Raw genomic sequence first — 22,360 nt, 5'->3', positions numbered from 1 at the left:
TACTTTGTAGCAGAGTAGGTTTGTTTTTCACACTTCCATTTGCATCAGATCAGTCATATCAAGGTTAGATTTGAGGAAGGTTTTTCTTCTTAAATAGAGGATACAAAGGGATTTAATTCCCTTGAAAGTCAAAGCATTCGTTAAAGTATAGAATGTAAAAAGCCCTTATTATAATGACTTCATGAAAAATAAGACGTAATAACACGTAGCTGCGGAGCCAAGTCCTACTCCGGGTGAAACAATTACACACATACAAGGGAATTTGTTCCCCTCATTTCCCTAATGGCAGTGTTAAATATATATACTTTGTTACAGTTTATTTGTAAAGGATGAATAATAATACTTCATCACGAAAATGAAGACACATTTTCTTGAATAATTTTTCATTTGATTGAAATGCATCAGGAGCATCTCCTTTGTGTAACATGTCTTTCATATCCAAGAAGCACTTCCTCATTTGTTTTCTATCTATGTGATATCTCATTTGAAGTTCGGGAAAAAAAACAAATGGTAGCTGTATCTAGCCGTGCAAATACATTTGGTTCTGTCTTTGAGAAAGCTGCCTTCACCCCAATTTATGTAGGTGAATGTAATGGTGTTTATTGTGCTCACAACATTACAAATGTAATTCAAATCAACCTGTACCAACCATAGGTAATATTGATATATTACACCATTGTCCTTTCTGTTTCAATCATACTGCTGACATGTTAGAAATATAGTTGCTCCCCACTTTCACCAGGTCTTTTGCAGTCCAACAGTATAATAAATCCTTGGAAATGTACTGTTTAAATTCATTGCAAATCATTCAATTCAAAAATACAATTTTGAATGAAGACGCACATTTGATCTTAGAGCAAGGCAACAGAGTAGCTTCTCAGACACACCGAAAGCAGGGCAGAAAAAGCTAGCCTTGCTCTTTCCAAATGTAAAGCACCTCTTAGATTAACTTTAACACATTATTGTGGGGGAAACTTCTGAAGCAATTGGAGTCAGGACTCAAAGAGAGACACGAGGAGAGCTGGAGCTTTCTAATAATCAACATTCTTCAATAGATAGACTAAACAGCTGAGGGACACTGAATCACATTTGTTGTCGCTTATGGCTCGAGGTCATCTACACCCCGAGAGGGATGTGTTCCAGGTGTCCCACAACAATAACTATCTCTGACCGAGAGTTGCCCCGGTCACAAACTGGTAACAACAACAAAATGCTAGGGCAGCCCCTCCTTAAGGGAGATAGCATGCTGCCCAAGGCTGGGCATCTGCGTCAGAGGGCAAAAGGTAAACATCTATGGAAATGATTCCCTGAAAGTTATATCTTGGATGTTTATAGAATACAATTGTTTTCGGGGTATAATGTGTGGAGTCAGTGAAGGCTATAGGAAGTCACATCTTACCATTCTTTGAAATCTATCTTCATGGCTACAGTATCATATTTAATGTACAAATATGAGGGCGGCATCCATTTTCTAATTTCAACAGTCAACCCACTGTTTATTGTAAACTGTCCCTTTAAATGTGATCCCTTAAAGCTATGAGATGAGCCTCAAAACTAAATATCAATTTACCCCCGTTGAGGTGGAGTCCAATAAATTAAAAACATTAGTTTTACTGTAACATTGGTAAACCAAAACCGACTTTCTCCATTAAAATGTGACTAAAAACATCTTGTTGCAAAAATGTTTCTCCATAAATACAGACATTTCTTCCTTAATCACACCATATTGGCATCAGGGGATGAAAGTTGGTTGCACAGGGACCAGTCTGTGTTTACATTCCTCGCTACTTATCATTGAGGCTGATTAGAATTTGGGGTTTGGGAACACAAACAATCCCTCACATGCGATGATGTTTGTCACCACAGCTGCTGCTTCAGTGTGCACATCTTTACCCCTCCTCTCTAACTATCACATCAGAATCAGTGATAGCTTCAGCACCATCCTCCTGTGTTTTTATTTTTTCCTTAAGGTTTTGTAGTCCAGTTCCACCGTCAGGGTCCCATGCTACAGGACCAAAGCCTCCGGCAGCATTTAGAGACTTCAGCAGTCGTTCAGTGTGAAAGGGGGAGTCCGTCTTATTGTCTCTTCGCAGCTTGACAGGAGCTCCCACTGTGGCAAGTGTCGACTGGAGGAGCTCACAGAGATGTATGGAGGTTAATGTACTGTTGGATATTCTGCTCTACTGGTGGGTAGAACGGGAAGGAGGAGCGGCGATGAGCGCAGTAGTTTGGGGAGAAGAGATGGAGATGTAGGAGGAGAGTGACTCAAAGAGGGAGAGGAAAGGGAATTAACGACCAGGGGGGGGGGGGTTGAGAGGAGGTGAAGTAGAAAGGAAGATACAGAGATGTTGGGGAAAAACTGACAGATGCGGCGATGGAATGGGAAATGCAAGAAGAGAGATGGGTGGTGAGGGGCCAGGGGTTAGTGAGTTTTTCTCTGCATTTGGATGCGGAATGAGGCTGGAGGAGTCGGTGCGGCAGGCGGAGGAGAAGCGGAGCTGGCTGGATGAACATGGAAAAGCTTTCACTAAGTCTGAGCTCCCCACCCCCAGAACCCTGCGAGCTTTTAGAGGCCTCCCCCGGGACGCCACCACTCCTGCTGCTGCAGACTGACGGCCTGTCATAAGACACCGAACAGGAGCGCTTCAAGACAGTGCGGATAGACACACACACACACCTACGAGCACACACACATTTCCGTAAGAGAAGACACTAACAGTTTTCCACATTGTCAACCTGCCGTCCCATATGGATTGTCGCACGTCGATGTGTTGTACTGTAAATATGTGTAGTAGTCTGTAATTGTACAGTGTGTGCTAATATTTGTTATGGTCTTTTTAGTGACTGTGTGTGTGCGCTTGGTGGTTTGTCATTACCATTCAGGGGGAAAGGATGGGGAGGGACAGAGGACACGCATTTCTGACAGACAGACACCAGCTAGTGGAGAACTCTGACACATCATGAATTATGCAGAGCCCAGCTGCAGCAGGGCACATACACTTCATTCGGGGATATAAATGTACGCAGGGCCAGCCATGTAATGTGTGCCCCGAACATAGCGCATTTTCAATATGGTTGCCTCAGGCTAGCTCCATTCTTTATATGGCATTTGTGAGAGATGGCCAAACGCTGTAATATGAGGTTTATTTTTCATCTAAATGGAAGTCCATTTTCTTCCCTGTCTTGGAGAAATCCAGCATAAAAATGTGCTACTATACTTATAAGAATGATGGAAAGTAAAGACTGAATGTGTGTTGAAGCCCAAATTGATTTTTGTTTGACCTACTAATGCTCAAATGCCGGATCAAATTAGTGAGTTTACTATATTGTGATTGATCACCAACAAATACATTTATTTGATTAGCTCAAGTCAATACCTTGTTGAAATTGACACCATTTTGTTTTCTATTTCAGTCATATATGTTTTCCATTTAATTTAGTTTTCATGCTCCATGTAATTTATTTTGTGACTTGAACCTCTCCACAGAGCAGAAATGTTGCCCAATATTTTGCCCCAGGCATTATATCTCAATATAGATTTACGAGGTTTCAATACATTTTAAATGTGTGTCTAAAAAGAGCATTCAAGAGCAAATAGAAATGCTACTTAACTTTCGCTGTCCATCGTAAAGGGTACAATTTATAATAACTTTACATTAGCCGTTATAGATACTTAATAAACCTATGCCTCTAATAAATGCAAAGCATGAATGAAAAAAAGGAAATGGAAACTTGAGTACATTATGTTAATTTAGCCCAACATAAAGCACACAATCAGAGCTGCAACATTCATTTAATAAGTTACATGAAAGAGTTATTTAGCTTCCAATTGTGAAGATGATTTAAAAAAAAAACTGGTAGCAAATAACACTACAATAATAAAAGAGGGGATATAAAAAAGAGAACACAAAAGATCAGGAGGTGCACTTAAAAACGGATTAAATGAAAGTACTGTATATTAATTTAGTGTAGCCACATCCTGTAGCTTACACCCCTGTCTATCATTACATTACATTACATTGCATTTAGCTCACGCTTTTATCCAAAGAGACTTACAATAAGTGCATTCGACCAAGACGATACAAACTTGAAGAAAACAGAATCATATAGGTACATCAGGTTTCATAGAGCCAAAACATTTCAAGTGCTACTCAACTGGCTTTAGATAAGCCAGTCCGTTGTTAGTATATAAGTGCTTTGTTAGCAATTTTTTGTTAGTAATTCTATCGCTCGAAGTGGAGTCGAAAGAGATGAGTTTTCAGTCTGCGCCGGAAGATGTGTCGGCTATCTGCTGTCCTGATTTCAATGGGGAGCTCATTCCACCATTTTGGAGCCAGGATAGCAAACAGACGTGTTTTCACAGCAAGTACCAGTGTCCTGAAGTGGATTCTAGCAGTTACTGGAAGCCAGTGAAGGGAGCGGAGGAGCGGTGTGGTGTGGGAAAATGTTGGAAGGTTGAAGACCAGACGAGCTGCTGCATTCTGAATGAGCTGCAGAGGTCGGATGGCACATGCAGGTAGACCAGCCAGGAGGGAGTTGCAGTAGTTTAGGCGTGAGATGACGAGAGCCTGGGCCAGAAGTTGCGTCCTTTTCTGGGTCAGGAGGGGACGTATCCTTTTGATGTTGTAAAGCGTGTATCTGTAGCAGCGGGTTGTAGTAGCGATGTTTGCGGTGAAGGACAGGTTGTTATCTAGGTTCACATCCAGATTCCTTGCAGTCTGAGTCGGGGAAACAACAGAGGGGCCTATGTTGATTGTTAGGTCAAGAGTGGGACAATCTTTTCCCGGAAGGGAAAGCAGTTGAGTTTTGTCAAGGTTGAGCTTGAGGTGGTGAGCAGACATTCACTGAGAGATGTCAGCTAGACAAGCAGAGATGCGTGCGACGACCTGGGTCTCTGAGTGGGGAAAGGACAGAATTAATTGGGTGTCGTCAGCGTAGCAGTGGTATGAAAAACCATGCGGGCTAATGACAGATCGAAGCGAGTTTGTGTACGAGGAGAAGAGGAGGGGACCAAGAACAGAGCCCTGAGGGACCCCTGTAGTTAATTGACAAGGGTCGGACTCGGACCCTCTCCAAGTTAACCTGTCAAAGAGTAGTCGTCACTGTGAAGGTTGTGTTGGATACCTTTGCTGTGGGTGCCTTTGCATAACCAATGAACATAAGAATGGTAATAGAAATAGACAGTTGTAATCATGCACAAGTCATGACCATTTGATGCAAATCAATGATTTTAAAAAGGTTTCCCTGAAAAAGAGGTTAGAGATATTCGTCTTGTCCTTAGTCATTTCCATCTCCTCGACAGTATATACCCCTACAGGGCTATTTATTTATTTATTGTTTAAAGATCTTCACTCATGTTGCATAAAAGACCACTTTAAACACAGTTTAAAGTATTGCAGTTATCACTAAATAAAACATGTTGCAGTTACATCATAAAGATGTGTTAGCAGGAGAAAGAGTGTTTTTTTACAATGCTTTCAAACAATTCCTCAGAAATGTAAGAAGATTTAAAACAAGGGCTTGATGATCCTCTTAGCTTTTATATCTTTCTTTTAGGAAAAGGACTGTAAAAATGTTCTACCAGCCCATAGCCCCCGCGTGAAATAATTGGACAGAACATCTGTGAACATCCCTTTCTCTTCTGGCCCCAGACGCGTTTGTTGACTGAATTTCTGAACCGCTCCTATGAGATGAATTGGGAGGTAGCGTTTGTATTTCTTTTTATTTTCAGCTCATTATCTTCTCCTATCAAGCCCCTCTAAACTTGTTATGGTGCTTTGCCACCAGTTAAAATCCTCTTGTCACTGCTGTCAGTTCTGTTACTAATGGCCATCTCTGGCGTCCTTGGATGGCCTCTTCAACTTCTCAGAGGACGCTTTGGGCTGCTTAAGGGAGAAGAGCAGATGCTGAGGATGGACACCTCTCCTTTCATCTTTTAATTCATCTACAATCTCATGTCCTCAAAAGCACTTTTAATCATCAGCCGCACTGAATCACACGTAGGCTAGTTTAGCATCAACAATGATTTTTGAGGACAAGGAGAAAGGGAAAGATTTGATGTTTGGTGTTAATGATGCAATTTAGATGTGTGACTCCTACACACTCCTGGAGGGTTATGTTCACAAGCATCACCAGGGACCCCTGCCTGGCATGTTACACCTACACTGTAAATTGATGTTTTATTGGAAGTAAAACGATTCATTTTCTCAAGCCGAGATAATTTAGCAGCACACTTCTTCCAAAGTGAGATGCACATAAAGAGATGTGATCTAATGAAAGGAGCGCTGTGTTTATGCGGGTAAAACGGGGCCTTTTCATCAGAGCTTCCATATTTAACTCGATAATAAATTCGTTTTTTCCACCTTTTTTCTGACTTTACAGCTCTATAAGGAAAGACCTAAGAGATAAGCGAAATTTCAACAGCACACGATAATTGAGGAAAGGAGAAGGTATTTAATTGTTGGGTGATAGCAGAGGAGATAAGAAGAGAGGAAAAGAGGGACCAAAAAAGAAGACGATTTATTATGTGATTTAAAAATGGAACAGAAGAAATAGCAATGAAGACGAATATGAGGAGGATGGGAGGAGACAATTTGGTTTCCATTGAGTTCATGAGGAGACTTTGAGAGAAAAGGACTGTGGAGCCCCGAGGTCATGCTGGCATATCGACTAGGACAGAGAGCTGAACAGGGCCAGACAAACAATTTGTTCCTTCAGACCTAATTTACATTGATGTGGAGCTCCAGGAAGCTTGTCAGAGTTTTAGATAAAAACACAGAGTCGATGTTGCTGACTAAAAGATAGACAAAACAACATATTGACAAAGACACAGACAGCCAAACACTAAGACAGACAGATGGAACAAGCAGATAAATGTCGGCTTACACGTGCAGGCTTAGTCTGGGTTAAAATGCACAGGACACAAGACTGTTGTATAACTTTAAACAGCGAGGGCCACAGCGTGTATTACAAAATGGTAGGAGAGGAAACAAACCTCACAACCTCATCACAGTTGATGTCTCCCCTGGGCGCCTCCCACCCGACTCTCAGGTAGTGAATATTTAAAACCATATTAATTTTGTTCTCCTCTAGACAGCTCCCATGATGCATTGCCACAGCTCTCCCTTTCTCTCGCCTTTGCTCCACGATTTACCCACAAGGCCTAGGGGTCTGTGACTGTTGAAGCTCAAGCGGCTTGTTTAAGCACAGTGATTATGTTTTCATTATTTATTTAGAGACAGCCTTACAAAGCCCTCACTCAGTCACCCATAATTAGTGTGTCTTAATTAGGCCCTGCTAATGGCCGGAGCTGTCATTTAGCTCGGTGCAACCTGCTGCTTCTACCTAAAGGACACATCTCCCAGGGATAGCGCTCTGCTGTAGCTGCTGCACTGCAGCAAACCCAACCGGACACTCGACAGATACATTGTTTTAAAGGCCAATGGAAATTGAACTGCATGTTTTCCTGTGCTGCCGCCTAAAGATCTGCCGTGTAGATTGCATGTACTGTACCCTTTGGAGGTAAAATCAGTATCTAAAAGTCAAGTCATATTTTGTTGTTGTTGTTGCAAGCATCTATGTTTTCATCTGTCAGCTGGAGTGTTTGTTCTTTGCATGTAGACACTTGTGTTTGCATAAACCAGTGTAACTCCTGGGTGTATTATTGACTTACAGTGAGACTGAGAGCCTATAAACAACACAAAAAGACTTTGAACTGCAACCTGCATTAACTTCATAGTAAAAGTCTTTCTTATCTACAATCATGGACACAGTCTTGTATGCTCCCAAACAAAATCAGTCCAAGAAAAATGCACAGTTTACAGACTTTAGCCAGCGTGGTGTCTTAATGGCGATAGAGATATAGCACATTGAAGTATACATGTTGAAGAGATATCAGTCTCTGTATAGCTGCTAAGTAGTGCACTGTGCTCACCAGCAAGGTAACCGTTGTAAGTGCGGCTTGAAATGTCGCTGCTAACACGACTCCTTGGCTTATATTAACAGAAGATAGCAGTTACCAGCAGAGGTTTGTTGTGTCTTGGTGCCCCTGCTGCTCCAGCTGTCAATCATCCATCCTCCCACTCTCAGGCCTGCTCACCGATGGACCATTTCTAATATCTCCGTAAAAACGCCTCTTTCAAAACATGAAACAATAGTTTTCTTTTGCATATAAGTTGTACTTCAGAGGGAGGAGTTGTACAGCTATAGGTAAGTGATACAGAGTGATTGCATTCTGTATGCGCTCGCAGCTACCGATTGTTCACAAGGCTCGTTTCCAATTTACCATGATTACTCATCCACTCTCCCACTCAAGTGCTTGCAGATATGGATTTGCGTTCCAGTGTCTGTTTCATCTTCAGGAACCCAGTGTGTAACTCAATTTGCCTCGGGATTCATGATGATTGATTGATTACTTGGATTGCTCTTTCTCTTAATGAAGACTGAGGACCAGTGACAATCACTCCATTACACTTTACTGTACATAAAAGAGCAGGGTTCAGGAATCCATCTCCTACCTTATCTCTGCGTCACGTCCACGCCGACAAAAGCTTTGTACACATTGTTATCGACTTAAAGGTGCTGCAGCCTTTTCTCAGCCGTCTTAACAAACGTGATCTGAGATGGACAATTGAGATTGTAAGGGAAACTTCTGTGTAGCAATGCAGTGGGAGTCACCGACTCAGGAAAGAGACACGGGAAGAGCAGGAGCTTTGATGTCAAACACTGATTATTTGGAGCTTCGGCCGGAGAATTCACATCACAAGTCCAAGAGCCAGAGGTTCTGACTTCACGGTAGAGTTGCCACGTCAATTCTGGAGCGCCTCTCTCTCGTTAGCCCATTTAACTGGTTTCGCAGAGACTAATCAACATATTTGAGAAGATAGCCTAAACAGTTGGGAACACTGAGTTACTTGCGTCTGACACTTATTGCCTCGAAGATTTCACACCTTGGAGTCCACAAACACAGAGAAGGAAGTGTCCCAGTGTACCCACAACAATAAACCATATGTGACCTAGGGTTGCCCGGTCATAGAATGGGAACAACAACATTATGGCTGAAGCAGCCTATCTTCTTAAAGGAGATTACAGACGTCAGGGTTGGTCATGCGCGTCATATCTAGGAGTCTAGGACAATTATTTCCCTAACAGAGATCACTTTGAAATCCGTTTCTTGTCAATTGGCATTTGACTTCGGAGCAGGAGGAATGGTTCAGTTGGGATCCAGAGATGGCCTGGGTGGAATTCCTGCTGGAGCCTATTAGGATTATCAGGTATACCTTTATGGAAATTGAAATACATTTGAATTAGGTTACATACGGGAGACATGTGTATGGCAGCGCTAACATTGAAGCAGAAGTACTGCACCTAAAGCCTCGGATATATCTGTCAGTCAAAGAAGATAAAAGACGTCACGGGAGAAGCTACAATATTGAAGGCAAGGATAAAAAGAAGGGGTAAAAGCAAAGAACTTCACCTGTCCAGGATCAGAATAGGAAACGAGGACAAAGTGAGGAGGTCGGAGGGAGCAGGGACAATGAAAGGGAGGGGTGAAGAGAAAAGGGCAACTCTCAATTCTTCCTTTTTCTGCTCAAAGATAAAGGAAACTGCAGGGATGGGGAAAGGTGATGATGAGGGCACCTCAGTTATTGCCTCAGCTTTAAAACGGAGATGGACAGGGCGAAGTGAAAAAGGGAACATTGGAAAAGTGAAGGCAGAGGGAGAACAACAAGAGGAGGGTGAGGGTGGTCATGGCAGCGTGGCGTAACAAGCCCAGGAGGTGCAGAGGAAAGCCCGTCCACTTGTCCTTAGAGAGCGGCTTTAATAGAGCCCTTGTTTCCAGGCTGCCACTCAGGATAACGAGAAGGATAACTGCAGTGTGTCTCATATCGACGCTTCCTTTCTCCTCCTTCGCTTATTCCTCCTCCATCTCTTCCTGCCTCCTACTCTACCTCCTCCTTCATCTTAATCTAGCACATCCTCCTCTCTTAGTGTAGGTTTTTCTCTTTCAGTTTCCTCGCTTTTCCACGCAAGTTAACTCTAAAATAACTGTTCCGTGGCCTTGACCTCTCCACGAGATAGAGACAGAGCCAGCTTTTATTTTGTTTGGATACTCTTTTTTCCAGCACAGAGTGGAGAAAACACAACATGATCCAACATGGGAAAACACTGCGAAATCCACATTTCTTAAAAGCAGAAGCCTCAGGATTTAGCGGAGTGAGCTTTCAGGCAGCGCCTATGTCTAATTGTCATTTTTGATGATTTAATTACAATGATCCTCCATTACCATGTATGCAACATGACAAAAGAGAAGGCGAGACTTTTGCTAGCGTGTTGTATCCTTGTTGCACCTCACACATTCAATCTTGTCAAGTCCAACCAAGGTGTGACAACAGTGACTTTTTCCATCCAGCACTTTAAAAGTTGACTTGACGGCAGGCTGGAAAGTGTTGGGCAGTAATTGTATCCGACAAAATCAGATAAAAGAGAAAACAATACATCTTGTGTTGAGGGTGTAACCCACAGTTGCTGTAGCCAGACAGTCACGTTTTTAAAACAACTGAATGAAAACTGCCTGAAAATAACCCATTTAAATATATTTAGATTCTTACCTCACCATCAGTGTCTGGTATAAATAGTATCTGACTGCTGAGCAGTGCTTTGAACAATTTTCACACAGCCTTATTGGGGAGGAGATGATGATACGAACACATTCAGCTTGTTTTCTTTTATATACAGGCAATAAGCCTCATGCAGCTCTCCCTAAATCTCCCTGCACTTTTATCACGCTGAAATTCACAGGCAACAAAGAGCACTGGATATTTCTCTTCAGGAGTAGGGATCATTTATAATAATGTTCAAAGATAGTATAGTATACGTCATGATTTTTACTAGTGTCCTTTTAACTCAAATTGCTGTTGTTCGGTGCTCTTTTCTCACCGAACTGATAATTAATGAAACACGAGGGTTTGCTTTAAAGTCTCTCACACAAAAATACAGAACATTGAATGTATAGCAAACCTGCTACTCAGACCAATGCGGGTCATTTTTAAATAGATAAATCCCTAATCTGCAGGACATTTAATCAACGGTTAATCTGCTGCTGAAATTCTATTAAAAAGCTGAGGGCTCATTAGCCAATAGATCTTAATCTCATTACTGCCTGGGCGGTGGGGACCATGAGGCCGTCTGCCTGCCGCTCTGTGGGGAGTAACGGTGCAGGAAGTGGTGGAGAAGGTCAGGCGCGGCACACTGCCATTTTCATAATGAGAGCAGAGCATCATGCACAACCATAAAGAAGCCATCACCGACTATACATACACATTCAATCACGGTGCATGGCCGGGCCTCACATATTTAGCCCTACTGTGTAATAACAGGCTTTATTTCCGCTCTCGTGTGCCCCCCCCCCCCCCCGACCCTTAGTTTAATTAAATGTTAGCTGAAATATCAGAGTGATCCGTCTCTCTGTTATGCTCATTGTTGGAAATGATGTTGTTCTCGGTGGATGTTTGCAGGAAAGTTGCTCGTTCAAATTAAAGGGTTCAATGTTGGCCTGTTTTCAACAGAATGGAGAAGTGAGTGAAACAAGGACACACCGAGGAAAAAAGCAGAATAGAGGAAACGGGGAGAAAGAACAAAATACAGAGAGAGGATTGTCAGACCGTGTAATCAAAGTCTTTCATTGAAGACAAGAACGAAGGAGGAGGCAGAGTCAATGATATCTCTAAGTGGAGCCAAGCTATTGACAACCACCCACAGGATGTGTGTGAAGGTGTGTTAAAGCCCTTTGCTTAGCTTCTCCGCACGTCACTTCATAGACAATCCACAGAAAGTCCAAAGGTGCGCATACTTCAGGATGTATTTGTTTGCCTCCACATGTTGGAGGATTAAACAGTGTAGGATTTGTACTGTCATCTCAAATTCAAAAAACAAGCTGGTAAATCTCTGTTTTTCATTATATTCATTCATTTCCTGCTGTCTTCTATTGATGCAGATGTCCTTGTCTGGGTATCCAACTATACTTGATCAATACAGCCTACAGAACTAGATTCACTCAAATGCTAGACACGGTGTTTTATCAATTATAAGTCAGTCAGTGTTGAAAATGACTACCAGGCAGAAATGGAGCTCGATAGCTTATTCAGTGTAAAGAGCATATTTGGTGGTGGTGGATGTACTGTATGTGCGTCTTATTGGTGCTTCTCCTCTCTCCTCAGATATTGATGAGTGTGCGGACGGCTTTGTCGAGTGTGATAGTAAATCCACTTGTGTCAACTTGCCCGGCTGGTACCACTGTGAGTGCCGTGATGGCTACCATGACAACGGTTTGTTTTCCGCCAGTGGGGAGTCATGTGTAGGTGAGTGGCCTTCAAACAAATATAACAAATTGAGGGTAAAACAGTTCATTTCTGTATCATTTTCTTGTTTTTAGCAGGATGAGTGAGGCTAACATGACATTCAAGATTTCACGACACCAACTAAATTTGACTTAAATGAGATAGTACCAATTAATACTTCATCCCCACTCACTTTTTCAAAACAAACAAACACTGTAGATGTTTTTCTTCACAGAATGAAATGAAGACAACATTCATGTAATGAAATAAATACAAATAATTGAAAAACATTTTAACCTTTTTTCAGGATAGATCGTTCCCTTTCATGTCGTCATGATTAATTATGTTTTTACTTTTGAAGTTGCGATTCCACCCCGATGTCTACTCAATGGGATTTGACATTTACTTCAAATTTTTGATTTCGCACATTTAAATTAGGTTCATACCATTTCAAACTGAAAGAATATGACCTTTGTTGCATCTGAAAGGTCCACAATGCCCAATTAATAGAAAGATTCCGCATTAATTATCCACTTTATGGCCCCCCAATTTGACATCTCAGTCCCTTCACAGATATAAAGGTCTTCTCTTTGATTCCTAGCTCCCGGGTGTGAGGTTCAAGTAACAGAAGCAAGCACTAACGGTGTCTTCTAATTAAGTTAAACTCAGAAATACGAGTCTCCCGCTATCTAAAACTCACTGAACTTTTGGTTTTTATTACGTGTTGTTACACTCCTGTAAGTAATGGTGTCATTGGATAGGTATGTCACTACCAGTATGTTTTGCTCCTCAAATGTCAATTTTTTTTTTAGCAGCCTGCTAATTTTCTGGAACAATCTTTGATACAGCCTGTCAGGAGAAGTATCAGCTGTCAAAATGGAAACCCTCAATCTACAGCAACGTTGATGCATTGCCTGTAACAATAGTGCTGGGTCCGCTCCACTCGTTGACCCCATCTTAGCTGTCAGTTTGATTTGGTAGAAGCACGGGGAAAACACACATTAAAGGCACCTGTCCGGGCTTCACAGAGCAAAGTTATTATTTCAACAAAAGTAGGTTTCTGGGTTACATAGATTTGAGATGGTATGCTTCTCCCAAATCTGAAACATTTTGTATTTGAGTTGTAGCCAACAGGTGTGGAGAGCAGGTCATTATCTTCCTCAGAATGACAGAGGAAGAAGTGGATGGACTACATGTTGTACTGTGAACCATTCTGTGACAGGACATGCTCCTCTATTGTCACTGCGGCTTTTTAATATCTTAGTGTTATCATTTCCACGAGCCCTGCATAAACGTCTCCCTGCCCTGAGCATATGTATGATGTCATCCTGGTTGTGCTCCCTACAGATATTAATGAATGCAAGTCGGGGAGGAACACCTGTGCCAACGACACGGTGTGCTTCAACCTGGACGGAGGTTATGACTGCAGGTGCCCCCACGGGCATAACTGCACCGGCGACTGTATCCATGACAACAAGGTCAAGCACAGTGGGCAGATCTGGGTGCTGGACAGCGATAGGTGCTCCGTGTGCTCCTGCCAGGTGAGAAACAGAGGGAGATGGACACAGAGACAGAAGCAGAGGAGGATGGATTGGATGAAACAGACAGGTGGAAAGATGGAGAAGTGTGGAGTAATGATGTTCCCTCTCTCTGCGACTGCATGTGCACCCAACTGGTTTATGATTGCATTTTCTGTTCTTTGTTTATTCTTGCTCCCCTATCCAAGTTTCTGAACAAATAATAACAAATCAAAAGCCTGCTCTTCCCTAAGAAAGATGTCGTCCCCCACATTGTCAATCAGCAACCAATGTTCCTTGGGTTTGTCCTGTAATCATACGGCTCCCCTTGAAACAGTTGGCGGTATTAAAATGATATATATTGAAGTACAGCGGTGTAAACGATGAGGAGTTAGAGTTATTATATTTCTCCTGAGACATGACCTGATCAATGTCATGCCAGTTTGGATTAATACGATTTTGACTCATCATTTCTAACAGTTGAGGAAATAACATCAGAGCATGTTTAAGTTCTTCTAATGTTTCAAAATGCAAACTAGGATGCACACATTTGCACCTAATTGAGCTTTGAAGGGGTATTCACAAATTGTGAGTCCAACATTTGAAAATATGTCTTGTCTGGGGAAATCGATTGGCCGCCCGCACAGCCTTCTATAAAGTGTTGTCTTTGAGTTCACTGTTTTGATATTATGGTCCAGAATTCAAACCGCAGAAGGCAGACAAAATGACAACTTAAAAAAAACCACTGTTGCTACTCTACGTGATTTTCTAACAGGTGCACTTGATAGAGCGTTTACCAGCAGATGGGAAAATATTGTCGTTGAAGTCATTTGAGACCCAATACAGCTTGAAACAGTGTGGTAATCGAAAACACGACCCCAGATCAAAGTTATTCAAGTTTGTTACAGTATAGAGCAGGGGTGTCAAACTCAAGGCCCGGGGGCCAAATCCGGCCCGCGACTTCATTTTATGCGGCCCGCAAGAGCTTGCAAAGAATATAATATACAATACAATTGTATTGTCATATGTACATGGCTACAGTGTAGTTATGACAATGAAATTCTTAGGTCACAGGCTCCTCCAACAGTGCAACACAATAAAACAGATACAATTGTGCAAGTAAATAAAATATAATATAATAGAAATTGTGCAGAATAGTCTATAAGTAATTGGAATATTGATATATATAAGTTGCAAACAGATTAATGTTATGGATGTTCTTTCAAAAGTTTTGATGTAATTGTTGAATATTTGCTTTCAATTATTTGCCCAAGACTTCTGCTTTCAGACGTAGTTATTTATGAAGTTATTACCAGGACTGATAATAATCCAATGCAGAGCCAATAATATAATATAATACATTATTTAATACATATTATATATGTATATTTATATAGTCTTAAAATTGCAACCGGCCCTTTGAGTGCAACCATAATGCTAATGTGGCCCGTGATGAAATTGAGTTTGACACCCCTGGTATAGAGTATGTCAGTGTTCTGTTTCTAATGTGCTTCTGCTGCAATTAGCGCAAAACAAAAAAGAGTGAAATGAAGACATGGCTTGTCGTACACCGAAAACTCTAGACTAACTTCCTGGTAATTATTGTAACCTTTCTGTGGGTGGAAGAGCAGCTATTGCCATTTATGTCACATCAAGCTTGCTTGGACTTTGTTTTCAGTTAAGGATCAAGATATCTCCTTCCTCCTACTGCTCGTAAAGCAATAGGTGAACCCTTGGGGCCAACACATCTTTGCAAATATCAGAATGCATTGGTGTGATTCATATTCACGAGATTAATCACATTCAAAAGGAAGACTGTCCCGAGCTACCCGCTTTTAAAGAAAGAAACATACAGAATGTGTTGGCATGGAAAGGAAACTCTGCTACACTAAACTCTGATGCAACAGTGCGGTTGTCAATCACAGGGATTCTGTTTTGACGAGCACTTTCATATATCATTACGTACGAAGCCATTTTGAAAGGTCTCTACCAGTGTGAGTCAGGCTTTTGATGTCGAGGCTTTGATTGATTCTTGACACCACAGTGACGAAGCATCTGGGGACATTTGATCCGGAAAACTCATCCCATCATCCCAAACACATTTTCTCTGTGTGATTCTCAGGTCACGGACCAGTCGTACTTTGCATTTCAGCGTTTCAGTCACCCTAATGCCAAGTGTCTGGCAGTACTGGAAGGTGATTATAGTGGATTAGTGTCGGTAGTGAATGATCAGGCAGCAAATTATTCATTTGATTACAAAGGACCAGGGCAGAAATGGCTCCTTAATTAAATGAGTCATATTAATTGATTTGCGAGATTGAAGAGCTGCCTGTCAAAATGAGTTGTATTGAGCGATTGAAGAAGCAGAAGAGTAAACATGTTATTGTTTTGGAGTTAGGGGGACACAGCTGGATATTAGATGGAAATGTGCGACTAACTGATGGAGGACACCAAGGTCAAACATGGCAGCGGAGACAAACACAGGGATGGGCCAAACTGAGGCTGTGCAATATGCAAATAGTTCATTGTTTCATTCAGCTTGAAGCACCAGATGGGTGGGGCTCTCCACACGAGTGCATCTTTCAGCAGGGGGCCCCTCATTTATAAAACAGTGCAAACTTAAATTGCTTTTTATTAATTTGGCAGAGAAAAAACAATTTACAGAAACTCTAGGTATCGCTGGAGCTCCTGGGCATTGGGGTGGCCAGAATCCCAAATGAGAAGCAGTTCAGCACAATTCAAATCAATATTTGGGCATTAAAGCCTGCGAACAATGATAAAGAAATATAAAACTAAAACCTTAAGCTGCAACTAAAGTAGACATTCAAGCTATTAAGTCAATATTGATGCTTTTGAAACTTTTTCCCTCTATTTCTTCAATATTGTGTTTTGCTCCATCTCAAGAGAGGATTCATCTGTTGAGTATTTTCTTCATTGAGATGACTAATTGTTTGCTACATGACATGTCATTTACAATTTTCAAACTCTGGTCCAAAATTCAAACAATCGTGGTTTAATTTCATCAAAGACAAGAACAAGCAGATATTCACATTTCAGAAGCTGGAACCAAAGATACTTTTTCGCACTTTTGCTTAAACTCTTATATTAATTCTCATTCGATTATCAAAATACTTGCTGATAAATGTTCCGTCAATCTACGTATTGATGAATCCACATGTTGTTTCTTATGTGTCTAGAAGAAAGACTGTTACATGTATGTCCTTTATAGCTCAGACACACATTAAATTGGCAGCACCAGACGTGAGTAGTCGAGAAGGATGTGACAAAAGTAATGAGTTGAATTCAGACCCGCAGCAGTTCTTCTATATGGAAGGAACCTTAAATCACCGAGACAACTAGACAGCAGAGTAGCACTTTTTCAAACACTCCCAGAGAACCACCGAGCTTCAGCGTTCATAAAACATGTTCCGATCCTATCTTTCCTCCAGTCGGAGCCTCTATAGCCATGACATACAGCTTTGAATCAGTTGCTAGGCTACACAGTCTTTACTACAATACGTATTAACAACATACATGTTTAATGATCCCACAACCAATGGCCTTGTCTTTGCATGCGTGTAATGTGTTGTGGTGGAAACTTATCGAGACAAATTAACGAATAATATTGAAATGGTGGGGAAACCTTTCCGTTATACTGAAATGAAGATTCTTGGAAGAAGACGGTCTTTCAGGGACTTTATTCTTGCAAGAAGGTAAATCGTTACAGAGTGTCAAGCAGTCAAAGTACAAAAGTCAGAAGGTCCGCAGAGGGTCTTATATCCACATGTTCACACCAAGAATAGACGAGGAGGGGCTGTGACAAACAGAAAAGATAAATATAATATAGGATTATTTTTAAACACATCTTCTAGCAAATGGAGAAACATCATGTCTTCACAAAAGGACAAGACCATTAACCTTACAACAATAAATATCTCTCACCCGATTTACGACTCATTTAGGTTAGGACATTTGCTCCTACCAGAAATAGCTTGTAAAAGAAGAACAGATGATGAACTTTAAAGGTCCCCTATTATACGGTTTTTCCTCAATAAATTATAGGTCTCAGATATATACAAAACATGTCTGAAGTATTTGGCAGCAAACAGATCATGCATTGCAGCATCCCATAAACCCCTCTGTTTCAGCCCTGCTTCAAAAGTGCTGATTCTGTGTCTGTTACTTTAGATGAAAACAAGGAGCCCCTCCCCACGCCCCTCTGAGAGATATCTGGTTAAAAAGAACACAATGGTGCTCGAGGAGGAGATTCAGGTGATCAGGTGGTGGTGGGGGGGGGGGGTTACCTTGGTTGCTGATTGGCTAATGGTTACACAAGCCAAAAATCGTTATGACATCATAAAGTGGTCAACATTTGATCAGCTCGTTTTCAGACAAGTTTTTATGGAAATGGATCAGGACAAAAAGTGAGCGAATTTTTTTTCCTGAAACTTTCAGAATCTCTTTACACAGAGGGGACGCATGGTTATGTATAGAAGACGTGAAAAAGTGGATTTTGCATAATAGGTGACCTTGAAATGTTCCCTTTGTATGATACAATGTTCCATAACACTGTGCGCTCTTGTGCTCCCCGCTCAGGCTGGCCAGGTGATGTGCCGCCGGATGGTGTGCGACTGCGACAACCCCAACGCCGACCTGTTCTGCTGCCCCGAGTGCGACCCCCGCCTCAGCAGCCAGTGTCTGCACCAGAACGGCCTGCTCACCTACGGCAGCGGAGACACATGGGTGGAGAACTGTCAGCAGTGCCAGTGCCTGGTGAGTACGGCTGGATAAATAAACCCCTGCATGTTTATGAACCTCACATCGCGGGGACTTTTGATGCTTTCATCAAGAGCAATTTAGCGAAAACAACATAAGCATTCATTGCCCTGCCACAGTGCCCACACAAGACACAGAACAATACCCCAGTCTCCATGGAAATGAATGAGAGACGTGCTATGTAAAGAGAGTCAAGGAGAGAAGTTTTGTGGCAGCGGATTAGGAGGTGAATAAGGAAGGTTGCGGAGAGGAGAACATGAAGATTGCTTTTCAACTTGTATCAGAAGTAAGTAATTAGTGAGATTTTAAAGAATGCAAAGGACCCTCTTCACTGCTGTGATGGGATTGTATGTTTTTATTGAAGGTTGGAAGAAGAGGAGAAAGTGCGTTAGCCTGTAGAGTGGGAGGTGTAGCACGACGTATCATCTGTGTGTGCTTGGGGAAGGTTGTGTTGATTGATGAGTATATAGGTGTTCCTCAGTGTCCTCTACATGCAATCATATGTCTCGTCCAAAACAATAAAACATAGTGTTCATCATATAAATCTTTCAAAGACATGTTTCACCACGTCTTCTGCCATGTCGACCTTTAGCCAGTATTCACATTGCTGCTGTTCAAACAACAGAGAAGCATTTCATTTCAAGTGTTTCCCAATAAACCTGACAAAGAAACAATCAATCCTTACAGTATACTGTGATGCCCCCCCCACCACACACCCATATGTATATTAAATGCAAATGTCTTTCTTTACATTATACCGCACTGTCTTGTCTCACCAACACTGTAGCACACACCCACACCAGTGTCACTCCTTCTGTTCAGTGACTCACAAATCATCCTCACAGTGGATCTCAGACAAGCACTTTAGAAACTCGTTTTTCTTCTCCCTCCCCTCCCTTTGTGGTGCCTTTAAAGACCAGCCATACTTGTAGCTAATATAAGTTGGCTCCAGATTTATGGTCTGAGTGGCAACACTAATACCATCTCCTCCCTCCCCTACCCCGCCATTGTGATGCCCGTACCTGAGGGTTGCCTTTTTATATTTCTTACAGCGAGCCATTATACAGGAGCTTGAAAATCACTGCTCAGCTGAGAGGCAGCGGGGAAGCACAGTCGGCTGAAAATGGGTTCGCTCGGCTTCACTCTCGCTGAGGCTGTGCTCACTGTAGGCACTTATATATGTTGACACAAACAGACACAAACCCATTTGAGGATGCAGGCTGCAGCAGCATGAGCACACACACACACACACACACACACACACACACACACACACACACACACACACACACACACACACACACACACACACACACACACACACACACACACACACACACACACACACACACACACACACGTACACACACCGAATACAAACACGAGTATGTACACACACATGTACATGTTGGAGGGCACACCTGTCACCAAGACAACACATGATAATGCTTTCATACAGGCAGGCATGCAGGCAGTCAGAGATAAAAACACATTCAGCCAAAGCAGGGGACCACCAGCCGCTCGGTTTAAAGAGCAGCACTTGAAAGGGCGAGGGAGGAGGCTGCCGTGCGACACCGGGAGCGTGACAGGGACGTGAAATGAACCTTGAATGGTGCTACACTTAGCAGAGCCGTGGCTGTTCAGGCTCAGCAGGGGCCTTAAAACACTCAGCGACAGCAGCCAGATCATTCTCCCAAGACCCAAGAGACGTGAATCCTTTGGGCGCTAACCGTGCAATCATTTGAAATTTAAGAATGTGGCCTTGTGCATGAATGTGCACACATGGGCCGCTTGATATTTGCTATCTTGTTAAATCTCCAGGAGATCAAAGGAGCAGATTCCTTCGGCATAGGTTGCACTTTAGGTCAGGGGGAAGAGAAGAAAAGAGTCAGATCACTGCCGGTTGATTCCCTGGCAAATATAAATGTCACTATTTCTAATCTTCTGGAGGATTTTTGTGAAAGGAAGTCGTATCCACGGTGAATCCCTGCATCTATCTATGTCAAAGCAAAGAGATGAATTTAGAGCTAGATGCCATGACCACTCCATGAAAAGCCAGATTAAAATAATGACCTTTTGAAATGTATCAAATAAATCAAAGACCGGCTTTAGGTTGTTTCCACTGCACACGGCTCTGGGTTGAAAGCAAATAGAAGCTGATTGTATAGCAAATCTTATTCCTTCGTGAACATAGGCCACATCTGCATAAACCGACCAAGATGGCAGTGTCCCTTTCCTCAGCGTGGGACAGGTACCTGAGGCTAGATTCAATCCCTCCCTCTGGCTACCAGCAAAGAGTGCCAGTCGGGGGAGGGGGGGGGGTTCCCTCTTCAAATGTTTACACACTATGGAAGCAGGGAGCGAACATTCGCCCTGCAAGAGCCTGCGCTTTATAACCAGCCTAATTTACTACAACATTCCCTAAAATGCTGAGCCAGACACTTTTCAGTGATATTTAAACTTGCATCAAGCCTCCTGTAACTAAATGTGTGTGTATGCCTTTTGTGTCTGCAGTGTGCTTAAACACAGTCTGACACCATATTTCACTCCCAGGGTCAGTGTGAAGTCGAAAGGCGTATACATGCAGATGCCGGTGTAAGCAGAAGTGGGGCAGGTCTGAATGATATAGTGTACAATAGTTAGGGCTTATGCAGTTGGCCATTGTTTATGACCTGTTTTCGCCGGCCAAAAGAAAATGGCAGCAGCAGAAATCCAATAACGCTCTCTGTGCTGAAGGTTTTCTGTGAGATTAGTATAGGAACAACGAGGAGAGAGGGGGACTAGAACAAGTCAATTAAAAAGCCGGAGCATTTACTTCCACAGTCTGAAAATACTTGCTGACTGTGTTGAAGATTGCTCTGCTCATCTATATTTTCAAGGTACCTTAACTACAGTTTTTCCACCAAGTGGAGACGCTCCTTCTAGCATGCAAATACACAGCGTCAGGAGAAATATGTGTATTTGAATGAATAACTTGTTCAGGGAAATGCAATGGAGCGTTTTCACAGATTATTTTAAATCTCTTTTTTCATCTCTCTGAAATTCTCTCTCCCCTTCTGCAGCAGGGGCAGGTGGACTGCTGGCCTCTGCCGTGCCCCCCCGTGGACTGTGAGTTCACCGTGGTGCCCGACGGCGAGTGCTGTCCCCGCTGTGTCATCGACCCGTGCCAGGCCGACACCATCCGCAACGACATCACCAAGACGTGCGCAGACGAGCACAACATCTCACGCTTCAGCGGCTCCTCCTGGATCAAACACGGCACGGAGTGCACCCTGTGCCAGTGCAAGGTACGCCCGCCCGCCCGCAGCCTCCAAAACAGCAAATTACAGCAAAGACGGCCAGAAGAAATGGCTTTGAAATTGTGAACCCTCTGTCCTTTGAAAAAGAAAGAGCACACTGAGCTCCAGACTTTACATTGTGGAGGCAGATTGTGCATCTTTGCCACCGTATTTATTACACTGTGTGGTAAATATGTCTGTCGGTGCAAATGCAGCTTTTAGTTTCTGATTCTCATTTTGCAGACAGAAAAACATCATTTACAATTATTTATTTTTATATTAGGCTAATAGAAATGCCCAAAGATGAAAAAGGTTAATGACATTATGTCTATTTTCTAAACCAAAATACACACAGTTCGACAAAAAAACTGAGATTTAAACTCTAAAAATATGTTGTTTTATTCAAAATCACAATAAAGCTCAGAGAGTATAGAAAATGAGATATAACGCT

General features: G+C 42.3%; 1 protein-coding gene across 1 annotated transcript in view; it reads left to right on the top strand.

The window, feature by feature from the left end:
- nell2a (neural EGFL like 2a) overlaps positions 1–22,360 on the top strand; it is an 86,317-nt gene that overhangs the window by 61,792 nt on the left and 2,165 nt on the right. The window contains exons 16-19 of the mRNA XM_034086078.1: positions 12,219–12,359; positions 13,686–13,879; positions 18,452–18,628; positions 21,694–21,918. Of these exons, the coding sequence (XP_033941969.1) occupies positions 12,219–12,359; positions 13,686–13,879; positions 18,452–18,628; positions 21,694–21,918 (737 nt within the window). The remainder of the gene's footprint in view (positions 1–12,218; positions 12,360–13,685; positions 13,880–18,451; positions 18,629–21,693; positions 21,919–22,360) is intronic.

Source organism: Pseudochaenichthys georgianus, chromosome 6 (genome assembly GCF_902827115.2).
Source record: "Pseudochaenichthys georgianus chromosome 6, fPseGeo1.2, whole genome shotgun sequence".
Classification (NCBI taxonomy): Eukaryota; Metazoa; Chordata; class Actinopteri; order Perciformes; family Channichthyidae; genus Pseudochaenichthys; species Pseudochaenichthys georgianus.
Note: the sequence above shows the minus strand (reverse complement) of the source record. Positions and strands in the feature narration are given on the sequence as shown.